General features: G+C 52.6%; 7 protein-coding genes across 7 annotated transcripts; 2 read left to right on the forward strand and 5 right to left on the reverse strand.

Annotated features, from left to right (window-relative positions):
- Positions 1–201: 201 nt before the first annotated feature.
- Positions 202–2102, reverse strand: BO72DRAFT_447201 (FAD synthase). The gene has a single exon (XM_040944475.1). It carries the CDS (start codon positions 1702–1704, stop codon positions 547–549), a length of 1158 nt encoding a protein of 385 aa, XP_040802553.1. The 5' UTR covers positions 1705–2102; the 3' UTR covers positions 202–546.
- Positions 2103–2508: 406 nt separating this feature from the next.
- BO72DRAFT_402178 (J domain-containing protein) lies at positions 2509–3604 on the reverse strand. Its single transcript, XM_040942200.1, has 3 exons — positions 3477–3604; positions 3365–3408; positions 2509–3282 (listed from the first exon to the last, which is right to left on the reverse strand). The coding sequence occupies exons 1-3, from the start codon at positions 3537–3539 to the stop codon at positions 2751–2753; spliced, it is 639 nt and encodes a 212-aa protein (XP_040802554.1). The 5' UTR covers positions 3540–3604; the 3' UTR covers positions 2509–2750.
- Positions 3605–3732: 128 nt separating this feature from the next.
- Positions 3733–6378, forward strand: dbp4 (RNA-dependent ATPase HCA4). The gene has a single exon (XM_040944476.1). The coding sequence runs from the start codon at positions 3853–3855 to the stop codon at positions 6280–6282; it is 2430 nt and encodes an 809-aa protein (XP_040802555.1). The 5' UTR covers positions 3733–3852; the 3' UTR covers positions 6283–6378.
- Positions 6379–6597: 219 nt separating this feature from the next.
- Positions 6598–9373, forward strand: BO72DRAFT_447204 (amino acid permease). Its single transcript, XM_040944477.1, has 7 exons — positions 6598–6917; positions 7009–7392; positions 7472–7673; positions 7732–7773; positions 7849–7997; positions 8081–8545; positions 8609–9373. Exons 2-7 carry the CDS (start codon positions 7043–7045, stop codon positions 9132–9134), a joined length of 1734 nt encoding a protein of 577 aa, XP_040802556.1. The 5' UTR covers positions 6598–6917; positions 7009–7042; the 3' UTR covers positions 9135–9373.
- A 177-nt stretch (positions 9374–9550) lies between these two features.
- On the reverse strand, positions 9551–12286 carry BO72DRAFT_427105 (high affinity methionine permease). The gene is made up of 9 exons (XM_040942971.1): positions 11575–12286; positions 11285–11524; positions 11136–11231; positions 11005–11080; positions 10770–10956; positions 10442–10710; positions 10238–10374; positions 9911–10163; positions 9551–9820 (listed from the first exon to the last, which is right to left on the reverse strand). The coding sequence occupies exons 1-9, from the start codon at positions 11822–11824 to the stop codon at positions 9571–9573; spliced, it is 1758 nt and encodes a 585-aa protein (XP_040802557.1). The 5' UTR covers positions 11825–12286; the 3' UTR covers positions 9551–9570.
- Positions 12287–15606: 3320 nt separating this feature from the next.
- Positions 15607–17401, reverse strand: sclB (putative C6 transcription factor; the record flags this gene model as incomplete). The annotated part of the gene is made up of 2 exons (XM_040941183.1): positions 15607–16617; positions 16745–17401. 2 exons carry the CDS (start codon positions 17399–17401, stop codon positions 15607–15609), a joined length of 1668 nt encoding a protein of 555 aa, XP_040802558.1.
- Positions 17402–18448: 1047 nt separating this feature from the next.
- Positions 18449–19178, reverse strand: BO72DRAFT_76619 (uncharacterized protein). The gene has a single exon (XM_040950692.1). The coding sequence runs from the start codon at positions 19059–19061 to the stop codon at positions 18543–18545; it is 519 nt and encodes a 172-aa protein (XP_040802559.1). The 5' UTR covers positions 19062–19178; the 3' UTR covers positions 18449–18542.
- Between the last annotated feature and the right edge of the window lie 2313 nt (positions 19179–21491).

Consider the following 21491-nt stretch of genomic DNA (forward strand, 5'->3'; position numbering starts at 1 on the left):
ATCACCTTAATGTTTGCTGCATTGCTTTTGTCCGTCTTCTTGAGCTTTTGCCGTTTGCGTGTTATTTGTTCTTCATTTCTTGACGACAGCCACGATTGTATGTTCAGCAGAATGATGTCTGATTTAGGAGTTTGTATCTCTTACAACCTGGCCATTCTGGTACTCATGGAGAGAAGGGTGAAGGGATCATGAAGCGAAGGGACTGAGTGGAAAAGTGGCATTCCTGTATGTGTCTAATCATGGTTACTCCTTTCGACTCCATAAAACTATCAACGCAGTCTACAGGCTGGGAATAATAGTGATAATGATACTGCGAAACCAAAGTCCTCCTGCACGTAGCAAGCAGCACTGCTAATGCTGGTGTCTATCAACTTTAAGGGTCAAGGAGAAGCCATCTACCCTCGAACTCATTTCGGTGAGAACCTTGACAATGCCATGAATTTCATAGGACGGTAGGCAATCCGTCCCACAAAGTTCCTACTATGCACGCTGAACCGGTCGACTCCCGGTACCCGAGGAATGCACATGATAAATGCCCACCAGACGTCAATTGCGACCCAATCTCTCCTCCAAGTCCTCGGTCAACTCATATGCCGGAAGATACCGCGACTGCTCGGCGCTGCTGGCCTCGGACTCCTCAGACTCCGTCCCCTGACGCAGCAGCTTGGGGTTGGGCCGCGTATCGGCGGTGCCGCCCAGACTCGTGTACCCCTGGTCGTAGAGGGCGCAGTACTGCAGCCCGAGGTGGCGGATGAAGGCCCAGATCTCGGTGTAGTGCCAGTCGATGACAGGGTGGTAGCGCAGGAACTGGGGCCAGCCGCTGTCGGTGTAGTCCTGGTGGGTCAGGCGGGCGCCGTGGGGGTCGGTGCGGCGGGTGCCGACGAAGATGGCGCGAACGGCCGGGTGCTGGGCCAGGTAGTCGGCGAAGACGGAGCGGATGGTGGTGCGCGGCGGGTCGGTGGTGTACTTGACCATGTCGAGGTGGTAGTGGCGGGCGGACCAGGCGACGAACGCCTCGACTTCAGGGAAGGGGTCGGGCGGGAGGGCGTAGATGGCGGGGATGGAGGTTAGAGAGTTGAGTTTGTTGTTGGTGTTGTCTGTCGGCGGGGTCTGTGGTTGTGGTTGTGCATCTGTTTGTATTTGTGGTTGTGATTGTGCTTGTGGTTGTGCTTGTGGTTGTGATTGTGTGGTTTGTGTCTGTTGTTGTTGTTGGCTCGTCGTCGTCCTCGTCGGCAGATTGTGGAGACTCGCGAGAAACAACACGAGCATCACGAGGCAATCCTTGCCGCCGTTGTAGGAGAGGGAGAGGTTCTCGAGCGGGAACGTGTCCAGGGCCGCGGCGAAGACGTCCAGGGTCACGCGCGTTTGCTTCTGCACGGCGGCCAGGAGGGAGTCCGCGGGGTGAGATTCGGAGAGGAAGCGTTGGATCTGGTCGTGCAGGGCGGCGATGGTGGTCGTTAGTGGTGGTGGAGGTGGGGGTGCGGTGGTGTTTTTCTCATCGTCATTGTTATTATCATCGTCTTTGTCTTTGCTGGTAGTCGTCGCGTCGGTCCTGAGAGGGATTGAGTTGGCTTCTGTTGTCGCCTGCTGCTCGGCATCATCGGCCGCAGCGGCGGGGTAGGATGCCGTAGGAGTGTGGGGTGCGGCTGCCAGTGCGCTTGCGCAGGTGCCATTTGGTTGAGACGTGGCCGGTTCGGAGGACATGGTTATGGTTCTGGGGCCCTTTGGGATGGGGGGGGGGTGGTAGGGTAAGGAGACAAAGGCGAAAAAGAGGTAAAGGAGGGCAGCGGAGGAGGTGGAGGGGCTTGGTAGCGATGACTCGGGATGGGATCGGTGGTTATCAGCTTGCTTTTTAGGGCGGCCGAAACAGGTGTGGTTGATGCCGCCGCGGAGTGCCAGCCTAGGCTAAGTTCGTGGGGACTAGTACCGTCTCAGTACAAGTAAGGTATCGTGATGTGTAGAAGCAATGCAATGGGAAGAAATGTATGAGAAGAGGTGTGTGGGATGTAGAGGGAGTCTAGGACATGGCAAGTAGATGATACAAAGTTGCGAACCCCTGAATGTGATTGTTCAATGGGCTGGAGTCGGTCAATTGATTGATTGAGGGTTTGGGGGAGGACAGAAAGGCGGAAGGCTGTGACGCTGCCTGGGGTGCCACTGCCACTGCCGCTGGGACTGAACTGGAATGTTCTTTCTGCCCCCCGCATTGAACTTCCTTCCTCCGCGGCTCACCGCCTTCTTATCGCCGTGTGATCGGATATCAATGCAATTAATTCATTCGCTTTGTTCCGACTATGGATTGATTGAAGGGGTATTCTCTTTGGTGCATGTCTTCACGGGCATATATACTGGGCCAGGACTGTTGATTTTGATGGAGAGCTGAATAGAGAGTGTGTGGCGAGCAACACCCCCTTGTTTATGCTCCAGCTGCTCGTGGTTGTATTCTTTTCCGGGGACGTCTACTCCGTACAGCCTGCGATTCCATAGACCATCCATAGGGAAGGACATCAGATGAATACATGCTCTGCCTCACCCTGGTGGCGGTGCCTCTGCTGAGTGGATTTTATCTAGAGTCACTGAACGTATCTCCGTACAGTGGTTGACAAAAAGCCCCACAGCACAAACACTGAAGGCAAACACTATGGTATATAGGTTTCATTAATACTATCGTCCCCATAATTGAAGCTCTCAACCTCCAGAGAGTCAATCGCCGGTGCTTGCTGAATATCCGGCTTCGTGGTGGGGCATGTTCATCCCAGCACTTTCATTTTCTTCTTCTTCTTTTTGTCCCCATCCTTCTTATGTCCCTTCTGGAAGTCGCGCCAGCTGCCAATCCGTTCGTCGCGAGTATCCTCCCAGGCTTTGTCCTGGTCGCGTTTTCGTTTCCGTGCCTCCAATTCTTCCTCTTCCTTGCGCCGTTCGCGTCCTTCCTCTTGCAGCTTGGCCTTGGCCTGCCTGCGCCGCCGCGCCTCTTCTTCCAAGAGCACCGTGACCGTCATCTGACGCCATTCTTTCTTGAACTCTTCCGTCTTCAGCTCCGGGGAGTCGAGGGTGTACTTGTGTTCGCGGATCAACAGTCGTCGCGCATCCGCAATGCATTCGTCGAGGTATTCGCGCTTCTTCTCGTCCATGAGTGCGGAGTGCGCTTTCTGGAGACGATCAAAGGCATCGGGGGCGGCCGGGTTTTTGGTCTTATCCGGGTGAATCAAAAGGGACTTTTTGCGATAGCACATTTTGATATCCTTCTCTGTGACTCCCGGCTGTAGGTCGAGGACGGCGTATCTATCTCAACCATCGCGGATTAGCGTCAAGATACCAAGCTTTGACACATATGAGCTCTTGCAGTACGATGCGCGCAACTTACGCGTCCAAGACAAAAGCTTTCCTAATCCGATCAATCTCTGCATCCTGCGATTGGAGTTAGCGTCAGCGACGGAATTGTCAATGGGGATGAGGGGGGGGAGCGTGGAAGGCACCTTGTCAAAATCGGACGCTTCCCGCTCGAGAGCGTCCAGCGCATCTTGTTCCTCGGAGGCCATGATACTTGATTTCTGGGGGCCCAGGTCAAGAATAAGCAGCTCTCCTCAGGGTCGCACTGGTCGTGTGTCTGCAAGTTGAATGGCGATCGATGATAAGCATTGGCTTATCGCTAGCTGAGTCATCGGCGAACGCCCGCCTGGCAACCAAAAAGAGAGAGAAAAAAAGTTGCTTCACCGCCCGGAGACCGAGATTCGCATTTCTGAACAGCACCAAATCATTGTTTCATTACTGTTGTTCCCACACGATACCAGTTCTCGCCCTTTGCTCTTCGTGGACGCACTTGTGGGATTCGATCTTCCAGACTAGCCCACTATGGCTCCGACTCACGGTTCTCGTGATAAAAAGCAAGCCAAACCACAACGGGCCGGTAATTTGAAGCGCAAGCGTGCCCAAGACGATCTGTCTTCCCTCATCCAGCGAGTGGAAGAGCTCGATGTCAAGGACTCGATCAAATCATTTACCGATTTGCCTCTATCTGAACCGACCGCCTCCGGACTCGCCTCATCTCACTACAAGACCCTGACCGATATTCAGTCCCGTGCGATCAGTCATGCGCTCAAAGGCCGCGATGTTCTAGGCGCCGCGAAGACGGGAAGCGGCAAGACTCTGGCTTTCCTCGTCCCTATTCTCGAGAACCTTTACCGCAAACAATGGGCGGAGCAAGACGGCTTGGGCGCCCTCGTTCTCTCGCCGACCCGCGAACTCGCGATCCAGATCTTCGAAGTCCTCCGCAAAGTTGGTCGCTACCACCAGTTCTCTGCAGGTCTCGTCATCGGTGGAAAGAGTCTGCGTGAGGAGCAGGAGAGACTGGGACGGATGAACATTCTGGTCTGTACGCCTGGCCGGATGCTGCAGCACTTGGATCAGACCGCTTTGTTCGATACATACAACCTACAGATGCTTGTTCTGGATGAGGCGGATCGCATTCTGGATATGGGATTCCAGAAGACCGTGGACGCGATCATCGGCCATCTCCCGAAGGAGCGCCAGACGTTGCTTTTCAGCGCAACGCAGACAAAGAAGGTTTCCGACCTGGCGCGGTTGAGTCTCCAGGATCCAGAATACGTGGCTGTCCACGAGGCAGCCTCCTCCGCCACCCCCTCGAAACTCCAACAACACTACGTCGTCACTCCCCTCGCGCAGAAGCTCGATGTCCTGTGGAGTTTCATCCGAAGCAACCTGAAAACCAAAACCATTGTCTTCCTCTCTTCCGGCAAGCAGGTGCGGTTCGTTTACGAAACCTTCCGGCACATGCAGCCCGGTATTCCCTTGATGCACCTTCACGGTCGACAGAAGCAGGGCGGCCGACTCGATATCACGACCCGGTTCTCGTCGGCACAACACGCCGTGCTCTTTGCCACCGATGTCGCTGCGCGCGGGCTGGACTTCCCGGCTGTTGACTGGGTCATTCAGCTGGATTGCCCGGAGGACGCTGATACCTACATCCACCGTGTGGGTCGTACGGCACGGTACGAGCGCGACGGCCGCGCGGTACTGTTCCTGGACCCCAGCGAGGAGAAGGGAATGTTGAAGAGTCTGGAGCAGAAGAAGGTTCAAGTCGAACGTATCAACGTGAAGGCGAACAAGCAGCAGAGCATTAAGGACCAATTGCAGAATATGTGCTTCAAGGACCCCGAGTTGAAGTATCTAGGCCAGAAGGCCTTCATTTCCTATGTCAAGTCTATCTACGTTCAGAAGGACAAGGAGACGTTCGACGTCAAGAATCTCAAGCTGGAGGAGTTTGCGGCTAGTCTGGGTCTTCCTGGTGCGCCCCGCATCAAGTTCATCAAGGGTGAGGATACGAAGGAGCGCAAGAACGCGCCCCGTCTGGCCGCCTACGCTTCCAGCGAGGACGAGTCGGATGAAGATGGCGAGAAGAAGAAGGCCAAGAAGGAAGAGCCCCAAGTACGGACCAAGTATGACCGCATGTTCGAGCGCCGGAACCAGGATGTGTTGGCCGAGCACTACTCGAAACTCATCAACGATGACGGCACGATGGTCGAGCCCAACACCGCCACGCAAGATGCCGATGAGGATGATGACTTCCTGTTCGTCAAACGCCGCTTCGAAGCTGGAGATAAGGATCTGGGCGCTGGATCCAGCTCGGAGGAGGATGACGACGAGGCAGGTGCGGAGAAGAAGCCGACCAAGGTGGTTCAGCTGGATGGCAAGCAGGCGTTGGTCATCGACTCCAAGCGCCGGGAGAAGCTGCTCAAGTCGAAGAAGAAGTTGCTCAAGTTCAAGGGCAAGGGATCGAAACTCGTTTTCGACGACGAGGGCAACGCCCACGAGCTGTACGAAATGGAGGACGAGGAAGACTTCAAGGCCAAGGGCGATGCCAAGGAGCAGCAGGCTCGCTTCCTGGCGGAGGAGGCCGAGCGCACGCGGCGGGCGGATGTGGAGGACAAGGAGGTGGCCAAGCAGAAGAAGCGCGAGAAGAAGGAGAAGCGCAAGGCCCGCGAGCGCGAGCTGCTGGCTGCGGAAGCAGGGGAAGGGGGCGAGGGCGAGGAGAGGGTGGCTTACCTGGCTCCGTACAAGGAGGACGACGACCGCGACAGGGACGGCGGATTCTCTGCATCGGAAGCGGAAGAGGAGGCCCCTCGTCCCAAGAAGTGGTTCATGGACGACGACAGCGACGACGAGCCCAAGTCCAAGAAGGCCAAGAAGTCCCGGAAAGAGCCCGAGCAGCAGATCCAGACCTTGGAGGATCTGGAATCGTTGGCTGCAGGCTTGCTGGGGTAGTTTGTCTGGGAGGTTTCACGGTTGTCTTCTGCAATGGGTATATCCTTGTGTCTGATATTGTTTCTTATATGAGTTGTTACATAGCGGATAATCTCAAAAGCATTTTCATTGGTTTAATATCTTGTATGTATGTATATAGTGCATCCACCTATCAACTCGATCTGACGCTCGTATCTAAAGTTGCGCATGCACGATAACTCTATCTGATCTTGGATTCCCAATCACGTGGCTGACAGCCGAGCAGTGGGTCCCGGTCCGCTTTGCATCGGCAGTTCCATCGAACAATTTGCAACGGTGATGGCCAATTCCATTCTTGCTACGTAAGACTTTTCAATCACGCCATCCGCTAACAGCAAAAACTTCAATTGCAGAATAAGACGGTGCGAGAGCTGTCGGCTTGAAGATGTACTTCTTTTTTCCCTGGTTCGAGTCTTTGCCCAGGAGGTTTGAGGTTTGAACAGTTCATATAGCGCTGAAACGCCGATCTGGACTGCAGATTTAGCCCAGGTTTTTCTTGGTCTTCTCGGCTTAGTTCTGTCTGGCGGTTTCCACTTTTCCTAAGTCACGTGGTATTTGAGGCACTGCTTTGGGAAGTCCATCGTCATTGGTGGACGGGCTGGTCTGCTCTATACTCGGTGAGCAACTATAACACCTCACCTCACTTCACCTCACCTACCTACCTTCTCCTACAGCCATTGTGGATGTACTAACATGGAAACATTGCAGCTTTTCACAAACTTGTTCATCCTAAGACACAACCATGGCAGCCCATGACATCGAGAAGCAGCCTGCTGCTGCTGCCGAAGCAGGAGCTCCCCCGGCCAAAGGGCCCGGCGCATCTGGCGGCTTCGTCGATGCAGACGCGCAACTCGTCCGCGCGGATCGGCTGGCGCGCAAGCTCTCTGCGCGGCAGGTGCAGATGATTGCCATCGGCGGCACCATCGGCACGGGCCTGTTTCTGGGAACGGGCAAGTCGCTGGCTACCGGTGGCCCGGCGTCCATGCTTACCTCCTATATCATCTGCGGTGCCATCGTTTACGTGACGATGCTGTCGCTTGGTGAGATGGCTGCTTTCATCCCCGTCGCGGGCTCGTTCTGTACTTTTGCTGGGTAGGTTCGCTTACATCCTTCGTGGTGCGCGCGCAATGCAATTGAGGCTAACAGAGGATTGGGGGTACTTCGTCTTTAGTCGTTTCGTCGATGATGCTCTGGGCTTCGCTCTGACGTGGAACTATTGGTTCAACGATGCTGTGTCCACGGCCTCGGATATTATAGCTCTGCAGCTGGTTCTCGAGTTTTGGACGGATAACTTTCCCGGCTGGGCGATCAGTCTGATCTTCCTGTTTGTGGTGATCTTCCTGAATGTCATGTCTGTGAAGGTTTACGGAGAGGTTTGTCTCGCCGTGGATGCGGTGTTGATTCATTGGCTAACTTTGGTTTGTGCTGCAGATCGAGTATTGGCTGAGTCTGCTCAAAGTCGTCACCATTATCGTATGTTCTTCATATTGGTGCTCATCTTGGTGCAGCATCTGATATGCACTGGATAGTGTGCTAATTCGACCATAGATCTTCATCATCCTCGGTATCGTTGTCAACTGCGGCGGAAACAAGGATCACACCTATATCGGAAACAAATTCTTCTACACCGGGGAAGCTCCGTTCGTCGGTGGAATCGGAGGATTCGCCTCTGTCTTCGTCACTGCGTCTTTCGCCTAGTATGGTTTCCCCTCTCTTTGCCCTCATACAATCCCCAGCCACAGCGCAATTCCAGCCCACGCGAGACTAACCACTCCCGCAGCGGCGGCACCGAATCCATCGCCATCACCGCCGGCGAGACCAAGAACCCCTCCAAGACGCTCCCGCGGGTCGTGCGCAACGTCTTCTGGCGCATCGTCCTCTTCTACATCGTCTCGATCGTGCTGATCGGCCTGGACGTCCCCTACAACTACCCGGGCCTCTCCTCCAAGACGACGGCCACCAGCCCGTTCACGATCGTCTTCGTCGAAGCCGGCAGCACCGTGGCAGGCAGCTTCATCAACGCGGTGATCATGACGAGCGTGATCTCCGCCGCCAACCACGCGCTCTTCGCGGGCTCGCGCCTCCTCTACACACTGGCGGTCGACGGTTACGCGCCGCGGGTCTTCGGGCACCTGAACCGGTTCCAGGTCCCGTGGGTCGCCGTGCTGGCGACCTCGGTGATCAGCGGACTCTGCTTCGGCGCCAGCTACATCGGCGCCGGCCAATTGTGGTCGTGGCTTCAGAAGTAAGCCCTTCCTCCCCCCCTTGTCCCACCTCTTTCCCCCAAATTCTAACACTTCTGCCAAAGTATCGTCGGCGTCTCCAACCAACTCTCCTGGCTCTTCATCGGCGTCGCCTCCCTGCGCTTCCGCGCCGGCATCCGCCACCAGAACCTCGAGCACCTCCTCCCCTACAAGAACTGGACCTACCCCGTCGGCCCCATCTTGGCGGTGATTCTCAACGCCGTCCTGATCCTCGTGCAGGGCTGGTCCTGCTTCAGCCCCAGCTTCCACGCCGTGGATTTCGTCTCGTACTACATCGAACTCCCCATCATGCTCGTCATGTTCGTCGGCTGGAAGCTCTTCAAGCGCACCAAGTTCGTCCGCGTCGACCAGATGGATCTGATGACCGATCGGTATAACCTGGCGCATATCGAGGGCGAGGATGCTGATGCCGATGTTGCGGCGCATGGGGCGCTGGGCGCTGGGTATCCGGACGGAGCTGGGGCGGAGACCTCTGAAGAAAAGGGAGGAGGGTTCCTGGCGAGGTTCAAGAAAGAGGAGAAGGGGTTGTTTGGGAAGGTGAAGCGCCTGGGCATGTGGCTTTTCTTCTGATTGGGTCGGTTTCGGCGGGGTTATGGTGTTTATGATCATAGTTTCTAGTTCCTAATTCTAATTCTTACCTCTGGATGTGTATGTGTATGTATCTTTGATCTTGGCGTGTTGGAGTGGGTCGCGTAGTCTTTCTCTGTCCTGTTGGGCCATGGTTGAAGGAGTACGTGGTTGGGTCAGCAGGCAGGCTTGACGTTAGTAGTCACTGAAGTGCCGAGGTCACTACCCATGCTTGCTGACTGAACACATCGCTTGATCCTTTGCTCTATTCTTATGGTTCATGATTGTTTCGAACGCTCCATCAAGAAAAGACTTTTTGCGTAAATACAAGGATCAAGACATATATACAGTCAAAACCACTCCACTACCCACTATCCACTGCAGCACACCCTCCCCCCCCAAGAAGTCACAGCCTATAAGACAGATATTCTGAACGCTATCATGCCTTCGTCTCATACACAATCTCCCCCGTCTCATTCGACGCCGTCCGGGCAGCAGCCCTCTGCCGCACTCGGCCCAGCGCATCGTGCTCCCGATCCCACTCCTCCAGCCGGTCCACGGGCACCTTGACCAGCTTATTGGCCGTCGCGTCCTCGTCGACCTGGATCTGGGTCTGGCGGAACTCGTAGCGGCCGAGGCGCGGGAGGACCTTGATCCAGATGTAGTAGTAGGCTCCGCATAGGGCGACACTGTGGTCGATTAGCACTTGATTGAGGGGATGGAAAGGGGGGCAGTGGTGGCTAGACATTCGATATGTTGGAGATAGGGGCAGAACGTACATAGCGAGACCCACGACACAATAGGTCGCGTACCAGAAACTCACGTCGCCGCCGTCCGCGCCGGTGGAAGGCGGGTACCACGGGGCCACGAGCATGTATAAGCTGGAGAGGATGGCGAAGCCGACCGTCGCGGTCCATGCTTGGTAGCCTGACGAAGGGATGTTCAGGCGCTGGCGGCGGCGGCGGGTGATAAGCAGCCCGACGGCGAGGAGGAGGTTGAATGCGTTGCTGGGGTACACGCCCAGATCCACAACTGTGGATGCCCGCCGTTAGTTCGTTTATGATTCAGATTGGGGGGGGGGTTAGTGGTAAATGGGCGGTGCCTACCGAAGCTGAAAGCATCGCCCGCTGGGGGAGCCAGGATCATGATGACGGTGAGGAACCACTTCACGAAGTATGGGCCCAGGGGGGTGCCGAAGGGGCGGGTTGAGGTCCAGAATGCCGTGAAGGGGAGGACGCCTTGTCTAGTCCAGGCTGTCAGCTTGCGGTTTCTTCAACTCAGAGAATGGAACAGTCATTGACGCAGCATACCTTCCGCATTCTCGAAGCACTCGAGACTGTCCGATGAGCACAGCTAGCAAGTTGCCCATGGCACTGAGACAGATCAGGAAGTTGAGAGCCCGGGATGCCCCCGACGATCCGAAAACTTTCTCGAAGAAGAGGCCAGCTGCGACCGTGCTGGAGTTGAGAATCTCCTCCTTGGTCGCAACAGAGAAGTACGCAATGTTTGCAAGCATGTACAGCACCGCGACCAAGAAGAGCGAGGCTGGAGCGCTCCAGCTGAGCGTTTTGGTTGGGTTCTAGCCAGACTCAGAATCAGTATATATAGTGCCGAGCAACCCGGAAACAGACCGCGCACCTTGACTTCGTTCGCCACATTGCATGCGTTGTTGTAGCCAGCGTACGAGAACATGACCTTGACCAGGGCATTCGTGGCACCATATACTGACGCTTCCGAAGTTCCAGCGAAGGCATCCCGAAAGTTGACGGTGGGATCCTTGACAGATGTGTGCCCGCCGAGGACCACGAGCCCGGTGACTCCGATACTGGGTTTCGGTCAGTATTTCGCGCCGATACACAAAGGCCGAACTTACAAGATCAGTGTGATGGTCTTGACGAATCCGATGGCATCAGTCAGCCGAAGCGACCATTTCGTGTTAAAAGCCAGCACTAATTCCAAAGATTAGAGGAAAGTGTTGGGGAAGATAATGTCGGGATAACTGACAAAGGACGGCAACTGTGTACGCAGCCACTGCGACGCCTTTCTGCATCCATGCGGTTGAATCCACATTGGCGAGCTTGAAGAGATAGTTGGCCAGCACTGCGAAAATCATGAGCCCTTGCGCTGAAAGATCCTCTGCCCAGGCTACATACCAACAGCGTTACTACTGGCAAATGAGAAGAGAACAGTCTGCATGGCGAAGACTGTAGGAAAGAAGTATTTCGGTCGTGGGTATGACTGTTCGAGGTACACCACTTCGGAGCCGGACCGACTCGGGAAATATGACAGGAACTCGAGGTACACTCCAAGCATGCTACCGGCCATGAAAAAGCCAATCACCCAGTAAAACATAGCAAGGCCCACTGAGCCAGCTCCGGAGAGAACCGTTGCAGCTTCGATGTTGTTAGCTGAGATCAAAAGCATCGTGGCATTGTCAACGTACGAGTCGAGAAAACACCGGTTCCAATCATTTGGTTCAGGTTGAGGCCAATCACCGTCACCGCGCCTACGGAGTATCCCAAGGGAGACTTGGTCTCGATGGGAGCACCGCTGGCTTCTTGATAGGTCAACTTGGAAGAATTGGCTCCCCCGGCAGCAGTATAGTTTAGATTGCCATCGTTGATGACGCTGAACTCATCAGAGCGCTCCTCAGCCTCGATGTCTGCCGACTTGGTGAATATTTTGAGACCCATGATTCGATCAACCTTGACTAAGATGACAATCAAGACGGACCTTTGGCTCACATCTTGTCTATGATGGGGCAATTGTAGTTATTAAATTAGCATGGTTGAAGGGGAGGGGAGGTGGCGGCGATGCTATCTACACGGTGCTCATTGAAGAATTTGATGACGCGATTGCTTGGATGCGCTCATCTTGCATGGCTCAATGGAAGGCGACATGCTAGAGTAAATGAGGTGCTTAAACTAAGAACGCGGGGAAAGAAAGTTGAGGTGGGTTGACGTCGGCATTTTGGAAGCTGGATATCGGGCCGCGCCGATCTGCTTGACCCCAGGCACCAGGCACAGTTAGGGCTGGGTTCTGAAGGCTTGCGAGGCAGCATATATCGAAAATATGAGTGAGGTTAAGGTATCAATTGATACACAACAACAACGCTCTGTCTGGAGGCATGCGATGTTGAGTAACCAGGCTTCTCGTTATCTCTGTGGCGATGAGTGTTCATGTTAGTAAGGAGATGTTGATTGCACGATCGCAGGGGCCGATGACAGCATTCAACGCTAAGTCGCACAAGCGCTTGCTTGATTGATCGCTGCTGTCGCCATCCACATATTAGTTTAGACGATGCATCAAAGCGGCATGCCAATTTGGTTCAAATCTATGATAAGCGAGCTTAGATAACATATTTATGTATATCGTAACCGTAGCGGAGTGATTCCGAGCTGTGCTCAGCCCGCCCACGACAACGCTGTTGAGATGTCGATGTCTGGAGCACGCTAATGGAATCTAACCATAATCAAGCTGACATTGATTTAACGAGAGATCCAGCCATTTTGAATGATTTGTGGACCTCGGAGTTTTGTTGAACTAGGCGATGGAAGGTGAAACGCACTCGTCAAGGTTTCCTTGATTGGCATCGGCCGCGCAGGCGTTCTAGCCCAAAAAATAAAGGCAAATTCGGGATCATAGTTAGGGAAACCCCTAAGTTAGTTTTCATCTGTCAGCAGGTTTTACATCATCTGGATTGGCCACATGTCATAAGCATATCACCTCCCAATATACCCCAGTTCCTGCAGCTGTTGCTCAGTCGACCTTCAGCCCTGAATGTCTATCACCAATGACAATCGAGATCGGAGATCCACGTGCATCGCAATTGATGCCCCTAGTGGTCCATGTTCTATGCCAGTGGAAACCCTCATGGCAAGTGCTGTGCGATCCGGTTCACAAGTGGTGAGCATCTCATATCCATATCTCAAAATGGTTCTTCCATCGTGGACATTTCAAGGGCGAAATCGCTATTCCCTAGAATGCGCAATCAGCATAACCAAGTACCCTTTCGCGAGTTGCAACTCTACCTTCGAATAGTAACGACACCAACGCGATCTTCAATCCATGAAAATCAAGAAACCAATGCCGTGCCCACCCACCACACAATCCGTAGATCACCTGAATCAGCCTCACATCGAACGCAAACAAGTGAAGAACCCACCACACCATCGAACAATAGAGTAGTTCATGCACTCGTGAAGAAAGGAGTCACACGAGGCCAATAAATACCCGCTGTATCCCGGACGGCCCCATTCAAAACGCCTCTTCCATGGATGCGGACAGCACCCAAAACACAGGCTTCTCCGAATGCGGCAACAGGGAAGGGCCGCCTCATGTCTCCGACATACTCTTTGTTTTTCTGTTCTGGTCCGCTTTGTTATGCCATGCCTGCGGGTTGACAAAACGTGGAGTGAAACCACAGGCGACAGGTGGTAAGCACCCATGGGGTTTTGGGTTCTCTCCGAGCCCCCCCCGTCCCCGGAAAGGAGGATCCTCTTTCACTTCCGGTCTGCAGGTTGATACGTGGTCCCGTACATAGGTAGCCAGTACATGTGTTCGGATTAGACGGGGGAGGGGGGGACTGCTCTGGTGGTTCAATGATGCTGCATGCCCTCAGAAGGATGGAGGAGCTGGAATCTCATAGGATGCGGTGGCAACGGTAAGATACTATTCTGTAACGAAGCGTAGAGGGAGTTTAAATCCATACAATGTGGAGGATGGGCTGGCTCTTCACTAGGATGCGCATCAATCCGAGTCACGTAGTGAAAATCCGCCGCGGAGACGGAACCAACATCTCCCGGGAGTTGGCCACGGCCACGAAATCCACCGTGGGGAGCAAGTGATCTATTGCGTGTCTGCACATGGTTGGAGTGACCAATCAGTCTTTGTGAGTCATGGAGCAAACATGCATGCTGAGGACAAATGCAGGCTCAGGAACAGGGGGGGTGATATGTGCAAGTTCGGTCACCTTTGAAATTCGTTCTTCCACGAGCGGACCGGACTCGGTTTATTCCCTTGTGCTGTGGGGAAGGGGGGGGGGATATGAAGCATTTCTAGCTTAGAGCACCCTGTTCGCCAGCTGATTGGGTGTGTATTCCGAGTCTTCGTAGAAAATAAGAAACGCATTGGATGCATCTCGCAGGCAAGTAAACCAGAAGAGTGTCTATGGATAACATCTGCCGGATGCTGGGTGGAAGAAAGACAGTGCCGGGTTCTGCCTAGTAGAAGAATAGAACAAAGAGCCGACAAGTCCCGTGACAAAGGCTCTCTCACCTGACAGTGGAGGGAGATCTCAAGAGTTCAGAGCTCTATCAAACATTGATTCTGTCAGTTGTTGATTCCAGCCGGTACTCCAAGATGAAGACGTCGCAGCGGAGAAGAGAAAGCGCTCCAAATAACGTTGATCAGATATACAGGATACGCTCTCCATCTGGCCCAGTGAGGTTGTGTTGGAAAATGCACACCCTTGGTCTCGGTATACAGGCTGAACCTGGCCTTTCCACTGAGGTGAATTTGGCAGCTAGGCTGGTACCTTCTGCGCCATACTAAGGTTGACGGTTGAGCAGGTAGGTCACTTAATAGCCAAGTCTGAGCAATGCTTCATTCGAAACTAAGACTACTGAGTCTGCTGTTGCCAACCTCGATTCTTGAAAGGCGCACTCCAGCCACCTCGAGTCCACGACATATCTAGACAGAGCAGCTGCTACGGCCAAGGTAGCGGCGTAGCCAGATGACTTCCGAAGGTTAGAGATATAAGCCTCAGATTCGCAACCGGACTACTAGGATATAAAGAATTGTATGATCGGGGAATATCAGCTATGCGTGACGTATGGATTGGGTGTCAACATCGTTAACACAAATCAGACTTCAAAACTTCTACCAAAGCACCCCACACTTGAATTAAGGATCTGTCCAGCAGCACATTAGCACCGGCGTCTACATAGCCTGGCATATAATCCAATTAAGGTACAATAGATCTTTTCCTTATCCCAACCAAATGCAGCAATGCAGTAACCGTGGATGTTGAAATGCTAGGAATCCCACAACGCCGTCTATGACAGTTAAACCGAGTATTCAGAAAACATTGAGTGTATCTTGAAAGAATGGCTGCAACACGCTATGCGTCGAACAACAGAATATAGGAAACATAGTATCAAGAGTAGATCAATCATGCCGCTCCAGGGAAAGACAAAGGGAAAAAAAAAATGGGTCGTAGCTAGACGGGCGGCGCTCTTGCGCTCAAAAATGCTGAGTTGACAGAACACATAGGAAATGAAAGGAAGGAGAAAGATGGTGGATATATAAACAGAAATATGAAAAAGATCGTAAGCGAGAACGAAGCATATCACAAAAGAAAGTGTGCGTCATGATCGTCTCTGTTGCAGACCCGCTACAAGCCGAGCCTCCTCAAATCAAGCTATTCGAGCATGGAAATAGGATGGGTATCTGGAGGACGACATGATGATAGCTTTTAGTCATTGACCATGTCATCCAAGGCCATTTTTCTCCGCTTGGCTGGCCTTGAATCCTGTGAATGAGGTTCAGCCGCAGATTGCTCCATTTGGGCTTGCGAAGGGGACAATTGTAGCGATTGTCCTTCTGTACCAGGAACCATGGATCCCAGGTGTCGTAAAGCTGGATCGACGTATCCTGAATCGGATCCTCCCGGACGCATTTGACTGTTCGGCGAAATCGGCTCGATATATCCGTGCGGTGGCATATGTTGTCGATGTTCCTGTGACAAGTAGTCCTCTCGCATGGGCGACGACCAAACTGCAGGGTATGGGTCACTGCTTAAGCGATGGCCTTGCGACACATGAGCCGGTGTTCCCATCGTCGGCGCATAGATCGGGGGAAGCCTGACCGGCGATTCGCCGTACCCTTCACGGGGATCCCTTCCTACTGGCATTTCCCCCATCGGCATTCGATTTGCCATTCTCGTGGCCTCCGCGTAAGGCGACATCGGAATAAATTGCTGTTGGTATTGCGGCGGGGTCGTAGCAGGATTCAATGCTTGGTGGGTGTAAGAGGACAGATGCCTTCCAGCTCCCGTAGGCATGCGACCCATTCCCAACGCGGGATTGTACCCGGCAGGCATCGGCACATAGGTGGGCGGTGATGTTGTCGTCATCGACTGAACTGATCCAGAGGAGGAAAATCTCCGATGACCGATGCTTCTTTGCATTGTCATGGCAGGATCCAGGGCGTGGGGATACATCGAAGCAGACCACCGGTGCGGATGTCCTGACGAGGCCCTCATGGCCATTGCTCCTGCTTGACCTCCCATCATTTGCAGATCTGTCACAGGGCGTATTTCCCGCGAGGAGGTTGCTCGATGCATGTGTGTCCGTCTCGATTGAGAGCCATGAGGCTCCCCGGCAGTTGCTCGATCCAGGTGTGCGGCATACGTTCTGAGGGATGCTTCTTCCGCCTTCAGCGGCGGTCGCCCTCGCTTCTTATGCGTGACATCTACACATGTAGCCTACCGAGATATTAGCACATTCATCCCCATTCAGTATCACGGTGCAAGCTTCAGGCTGGCATGTGGGATCGAGGCAACAAGAGCGGGCAAACTCTCCCAGAGTGATTGAGCGGAAATCTCCATCGACACTTACTTCTTTTCCTGAAAGAACGCATCTCCGACATGGCCGCGCTGGATCACAGCCCAAGTGCTTCTTTTTGCAGTTCACACACGCTGATGCGACATGCGCTTTTGTGCGTCTGGTGGGCTTTTGCGGTAGTGGTCGGGTAGAGGCATCCGGAGGCGACGATCCGAACGAAGGCGGGGCGTAGGCAACCGCCGAAGATTGCGATAAAGGTTGAGCTCCGAGCGACGGTGGAAGTCGTGTCGAAGAGAATGCATCGCTAACACTGAGCGGTTGCCGTATCACTTCCTCCCCGGGCGCGGAAACTATGCGCTGCACCAGCGGTTCCGAAACAGCTCCAGCGCCCGCGGGCCCCGAAGGGAGATGAGATCCAGAAACAGCAATGGGTGTCGTCGTTGGCGCTGTTACGTTCGCGGTTGATACTGGTTGGAAGAGCTCCGGATGTCCGGGGCGCCTCGCGGTCCCAGAAGTCTCCAGCGAGTCTGCTGCTGGGACCGGACCGGACATAGAGCGAGGGGGCGGTAAATCCCGAGGAGTGTACCGTCGAGCATTTGTCGATCGAGGGAGATTGAACGAAAGCCGCTCTTGGCCTGGGGTTAACCTTGGATGGCCGAACTCTGTAGAGATGTAGGAAGAAGGGGGAAGGACGAGTGATTGCATCTGGTAATACTGGGTCCCTGGATTGGCAAAAGAGCCACTGTTCACAAAAGTAAAGGGACGCTGTTCGGTTTGACTGTTGAGATAAGCATATCCGACATTAAAAAAGGTCCTCAGTTGTTTACTCGAAGACGGTGTGTTGTTCAGTCGCCAGTCATCGTTGAAACTCCACACTTGCAGGCAGAGGGGCCACAGGAGCTTATAATCAGTTAGTCCAGGTTCACGGTTGGAGGAGTCACAAAGGAGGATACGTCGATCAGCAGTAGATAGCAAGATCGTGACAGCGGTTTTCCATGGCTTCGATGGTCCCCATCTTGGGGTGATTTATTGCAGCATGGCGGGCGATCACTGGAGCCCAAGGAAATGCACAGAACGACAGGAAAAGCAATAATCATGGAATGGATTCGAAAATAAAATACACCATTTTGTACCTTACCTTTCAGTAAAGAACCAGAACCTTCTTTTTATTTTTGAGACGGCTCTTGCTTTCTGGGTTTATGGTTTTTTTTTTCTTTCTTCTTCCTTTTTTGAGATGACCAACTTGACCGGAGTATCTCTTCCTACTGCATCATATAAGATTCAAGGACGGAGTATGAACTGGCTCAGTCGCATCCGACGGTAGATGCGGGAATCGGTGAGTGAGCTGGTATGTGGTGAACTATACCGGAAAGTGAGGCGTATAGATCCGGTGAGATCACACTCCCTCTTCCCCAAGAGGAAGTGAGTATGGGAGTGAGTCTGAGAGGATAGAAAGATCGAAGAGGGAAGATGAACACACGAAGAACACGAATAGGAAGTTTTTTCTCCGGTGTCCAGATCAGAGGTGCAGCTGGTCAACGGGCCAGGGAAGTTTGCACTGCACTTGAACCGAGAGACAGACAGACAGTCAGTCAGACGGACAGTCAACTGGAAGGCAGTTCAGTCACCCTAAAGAGGGAAGGACCCAGAGGGATGTGACGGGTGTAAAGATCCCAGTCCCTCATCGTAGGTTGCGGCAAGGCTTATACCTCTTTTTTTTTTATTATTCATTTCCCTCTTGAAGTGAAGGGACCCTGCTTGCTTGGTTGGCTGACAATAGAGGAGCGGTTGAGGGTGGGTAATGGGTAATGGGTGCCCAGTGCAACACCGACTAGCAGCCGATAGACTACTTGATCTTCATTGATGGGAAGATCTGAATGGGGAATCTCTGGTTCCGTATTCTCTGGAAGCATGTCAGTATGTACGGGAGTAGATTTGGGGGGAGGATCAGGAGAACGAGTGGTCCCAATCCTCCGGAGAGTTGAGACGCGGGTTTGTCATAAAACCCCCATTTTCCAGATAGCTTCACCAGCCTGACAATGGGATGGACACAATCATTGCATTTGGAGATTTTCCTTTTTCTTTTCTTTCTCCAACTTTCCTTTTTCTTGTATTTATTTTCAGTGTTTTTCCGATTTGTGAATGCTCTGGTCAACAGCTCCTTCTGCGGTTTTGTTGTCGGTGATTCGGGATCTCGAACATTATTTTGGTTTTGATTTTTTTTTTTGATTTTTGTAAATATTGCTTTGGGATTAAAATAATGATTTTGGATAAATATGATTCGAGTTCTTTCCTGTTCTGAGGAGGGAGGGAAAGATTTCATTTGTTCTAACCAGCTGGCTGGGTCAAAAGCAGTGGCCTGCATCAGATGGTCGATGGAGACTGGATGCCGCTGTCAGTGACACAGGCCCGAAAATGATTCAATTGTTTTAGAGATTTTCCCAAACCGGAAAGCAAGTGGGAGTGCAGTGCCCAGTACTAGCCAGGTGCAGCCTGCTGTGCTGTGGGAGAAAGAGCATAAGAGAATACGTAGTAGTATTAGTATGTGTGAGCAGGGCGAGTGGGCAGTGGTCCAGTCTGCAAAGACTAAACCAGAAATCTCATATTTTTATTCTATTTTCTTTTCGAAATTGTTTTTTTTTTTCTGTGAGAATTACCTTTTCTGGATATATCTCGTCCTCTGTACTTGGTAGTTCAGCAATGATGCCAATCAGAAGAAGCGGAAGCAAGGCAGGAAAAGTTGAATGGAAAGAAGAGCCCCTCAAAGTTGGCGACGGATCGACATCGGCGCCCACCCGCTGCAGCCATTGCCAATAGTCCCGCTTCGGTAGGGATGGGTGGGTGGGTGGAGAAATAGGAATAGGAAAGGGAAGTTGACACGCGCGACCGATCAAGGCATAAATGGAGAACTCGTCACCCAGCAGCTGTACTCCGTAGGCTGTGCACTAACTTATTATCCATGATTATTTTAAGCTCGTCCGGCATTCACATTGGACGGATAATTCCTGTCATTGTGTAACCCCTTTCTCATCCTTTCCATATGGCTTTTTTGTGGTCGCAGTCGAGACCTCAATGCTAACTACAGGTACATACAGTAGTAGTAGGAGTACTGTACCTGTTTCGCTCTTCTTTCCTCTCGGCCCTTCCTTCATACTACTATTACAAATGAACGCCAATAACTTATATACACTGGATTCGCGGAAGAGACGTTTCCGCTTCCTCGCCCTTAAGTTCTATTTACACTGTATGTGCAGTGCAGTACAATACCTCGGCAGTTCATGTTAGCCGCACTAAACCAGTGTCACTCGGACTATCCCGTCCGGGTTCGAGAGGAAGAAGCATAAAGTAGAGAATACTAGTAATGCATGCATTTTGGCACGGAACAGGCCATTTCCAGATTAGTTGAGATTTCAATGGAGATTGAAAAGATGAAAGAACGTGGTAGTTTTGTGAACTGCTCCAGTAATCTGAGTACTTCTTTTCTCTGTTTCTTTTTCCGCCGGTCCGTAGGGCCATGAGACTCTCACTCACTCACACACATATACTGCAATTGTTGTACTCAAAGCATGCATTATTGGGGATCTTTCGACCAATGGCAAAACTTGCATTCCTCCTAGTACATCTTACCTTACTTTCTGCTTCGGTATTTTATGTTGGCGACATACTCCCAATCTATTGTTCCCTTTGAGCTGGTCCGGCCGTAGATAATTGTGGTTAAGGAGTAAGTAGAGTTGGAAATAGCTCCCGAGGCCCGCCCCATTCTGGTCAAACCGCCTAGGGCGGAGGAGGAGATATTGAACGCATGGCTGATGGACGCCGGTTTAGTCACCGATTGCCATGCGCACTTGTACGATGACATCAATGCCCTTCCCTCATTCTAGTTGCATAGGTACTCAGAGGCCGGTATGTCTACCATTGTCTAGAGCCAACAAGTGCAAGTGTCATACTGCTCCCTAAACATCTCTATAAGTGCGAAAGAGTCTCTCTGGTAACGAGATCCTCAAACGGAAAGCTTCACTCGATCAAAGCGATATCCTGCCCTATCATGATGGTGGTTGGTGGGTGCTGGAGGGGCAGGCCGCTACATTAATAGCCCGAATGGTCCCGAATGAAAGCCAGTAATTCTCCGGCTTGACACTACGATAGCTTACGGCGCTATGTTGGGTCCCACCCGGAAATGCCATTGGGGCTAACGGGAGTGTGTCCGACAACTGTGAAGGCTAGAATGGATGTCTTCGTACGTGCCACCCAAATGAATCCCAGTGTGCAACAGTTTGGCCGGTCGGCTCTTGGAATCAGGTGCAAGCTCGCCACCACTCCCTAAACCTACGCAGCGAATTCCTGAGTCTTTGCCGTTGTTGTGCTATAAGTGACAGGGAATCTGCCAGCTTCCAAGCTAACTTGTCGTTGGAGATACTGCGCGACCTGATTCAAGCACGGAAAATATCGCTTGTATCCGTGCAATGTCGAAACGTGCTGAAAAGCATGAACGGGGCAGATCTTCAACAGGAAATAGACGACTTTTCAAGACAGTGGAAGAGCGTAGGGAGTCGATGTACGATAATTCCGATACAGGGTCTTGTTACCCGTTGCGAGGGAGCTGGCCTTAAGGATTAGATCTCCACCAATTGTCTAACAAGATGGTTAGTGGAACAGGCAGTTAGGCCTAGCCCAATTATCTCAAATGCGGTAGTTTCGCTTGAACACGACTCATAAATGGTCCGTCTGATAAGGAGAGTGTGACCCACCATGCTCGTTGGGAGCGGAGAGCGAGCTTGGATGCCAGATGAGCATC

The sequence above is a fragment of the Aspergillus fijiensis genome, assembly GCF_003184825.1.
Source record: "Aspergillus fijiensis CBS 313.89 unplaced genomic scaffold BO72scaffold_17, whole genome shotgun sequence".
Classification (NCBI taxonomy): Eukaryota; Fungi; Ascomycota; class Eurotiomycetes; order Eurotiales; family Aspergillaceae; genus Aspergillus; species Aspergillus fijiensis.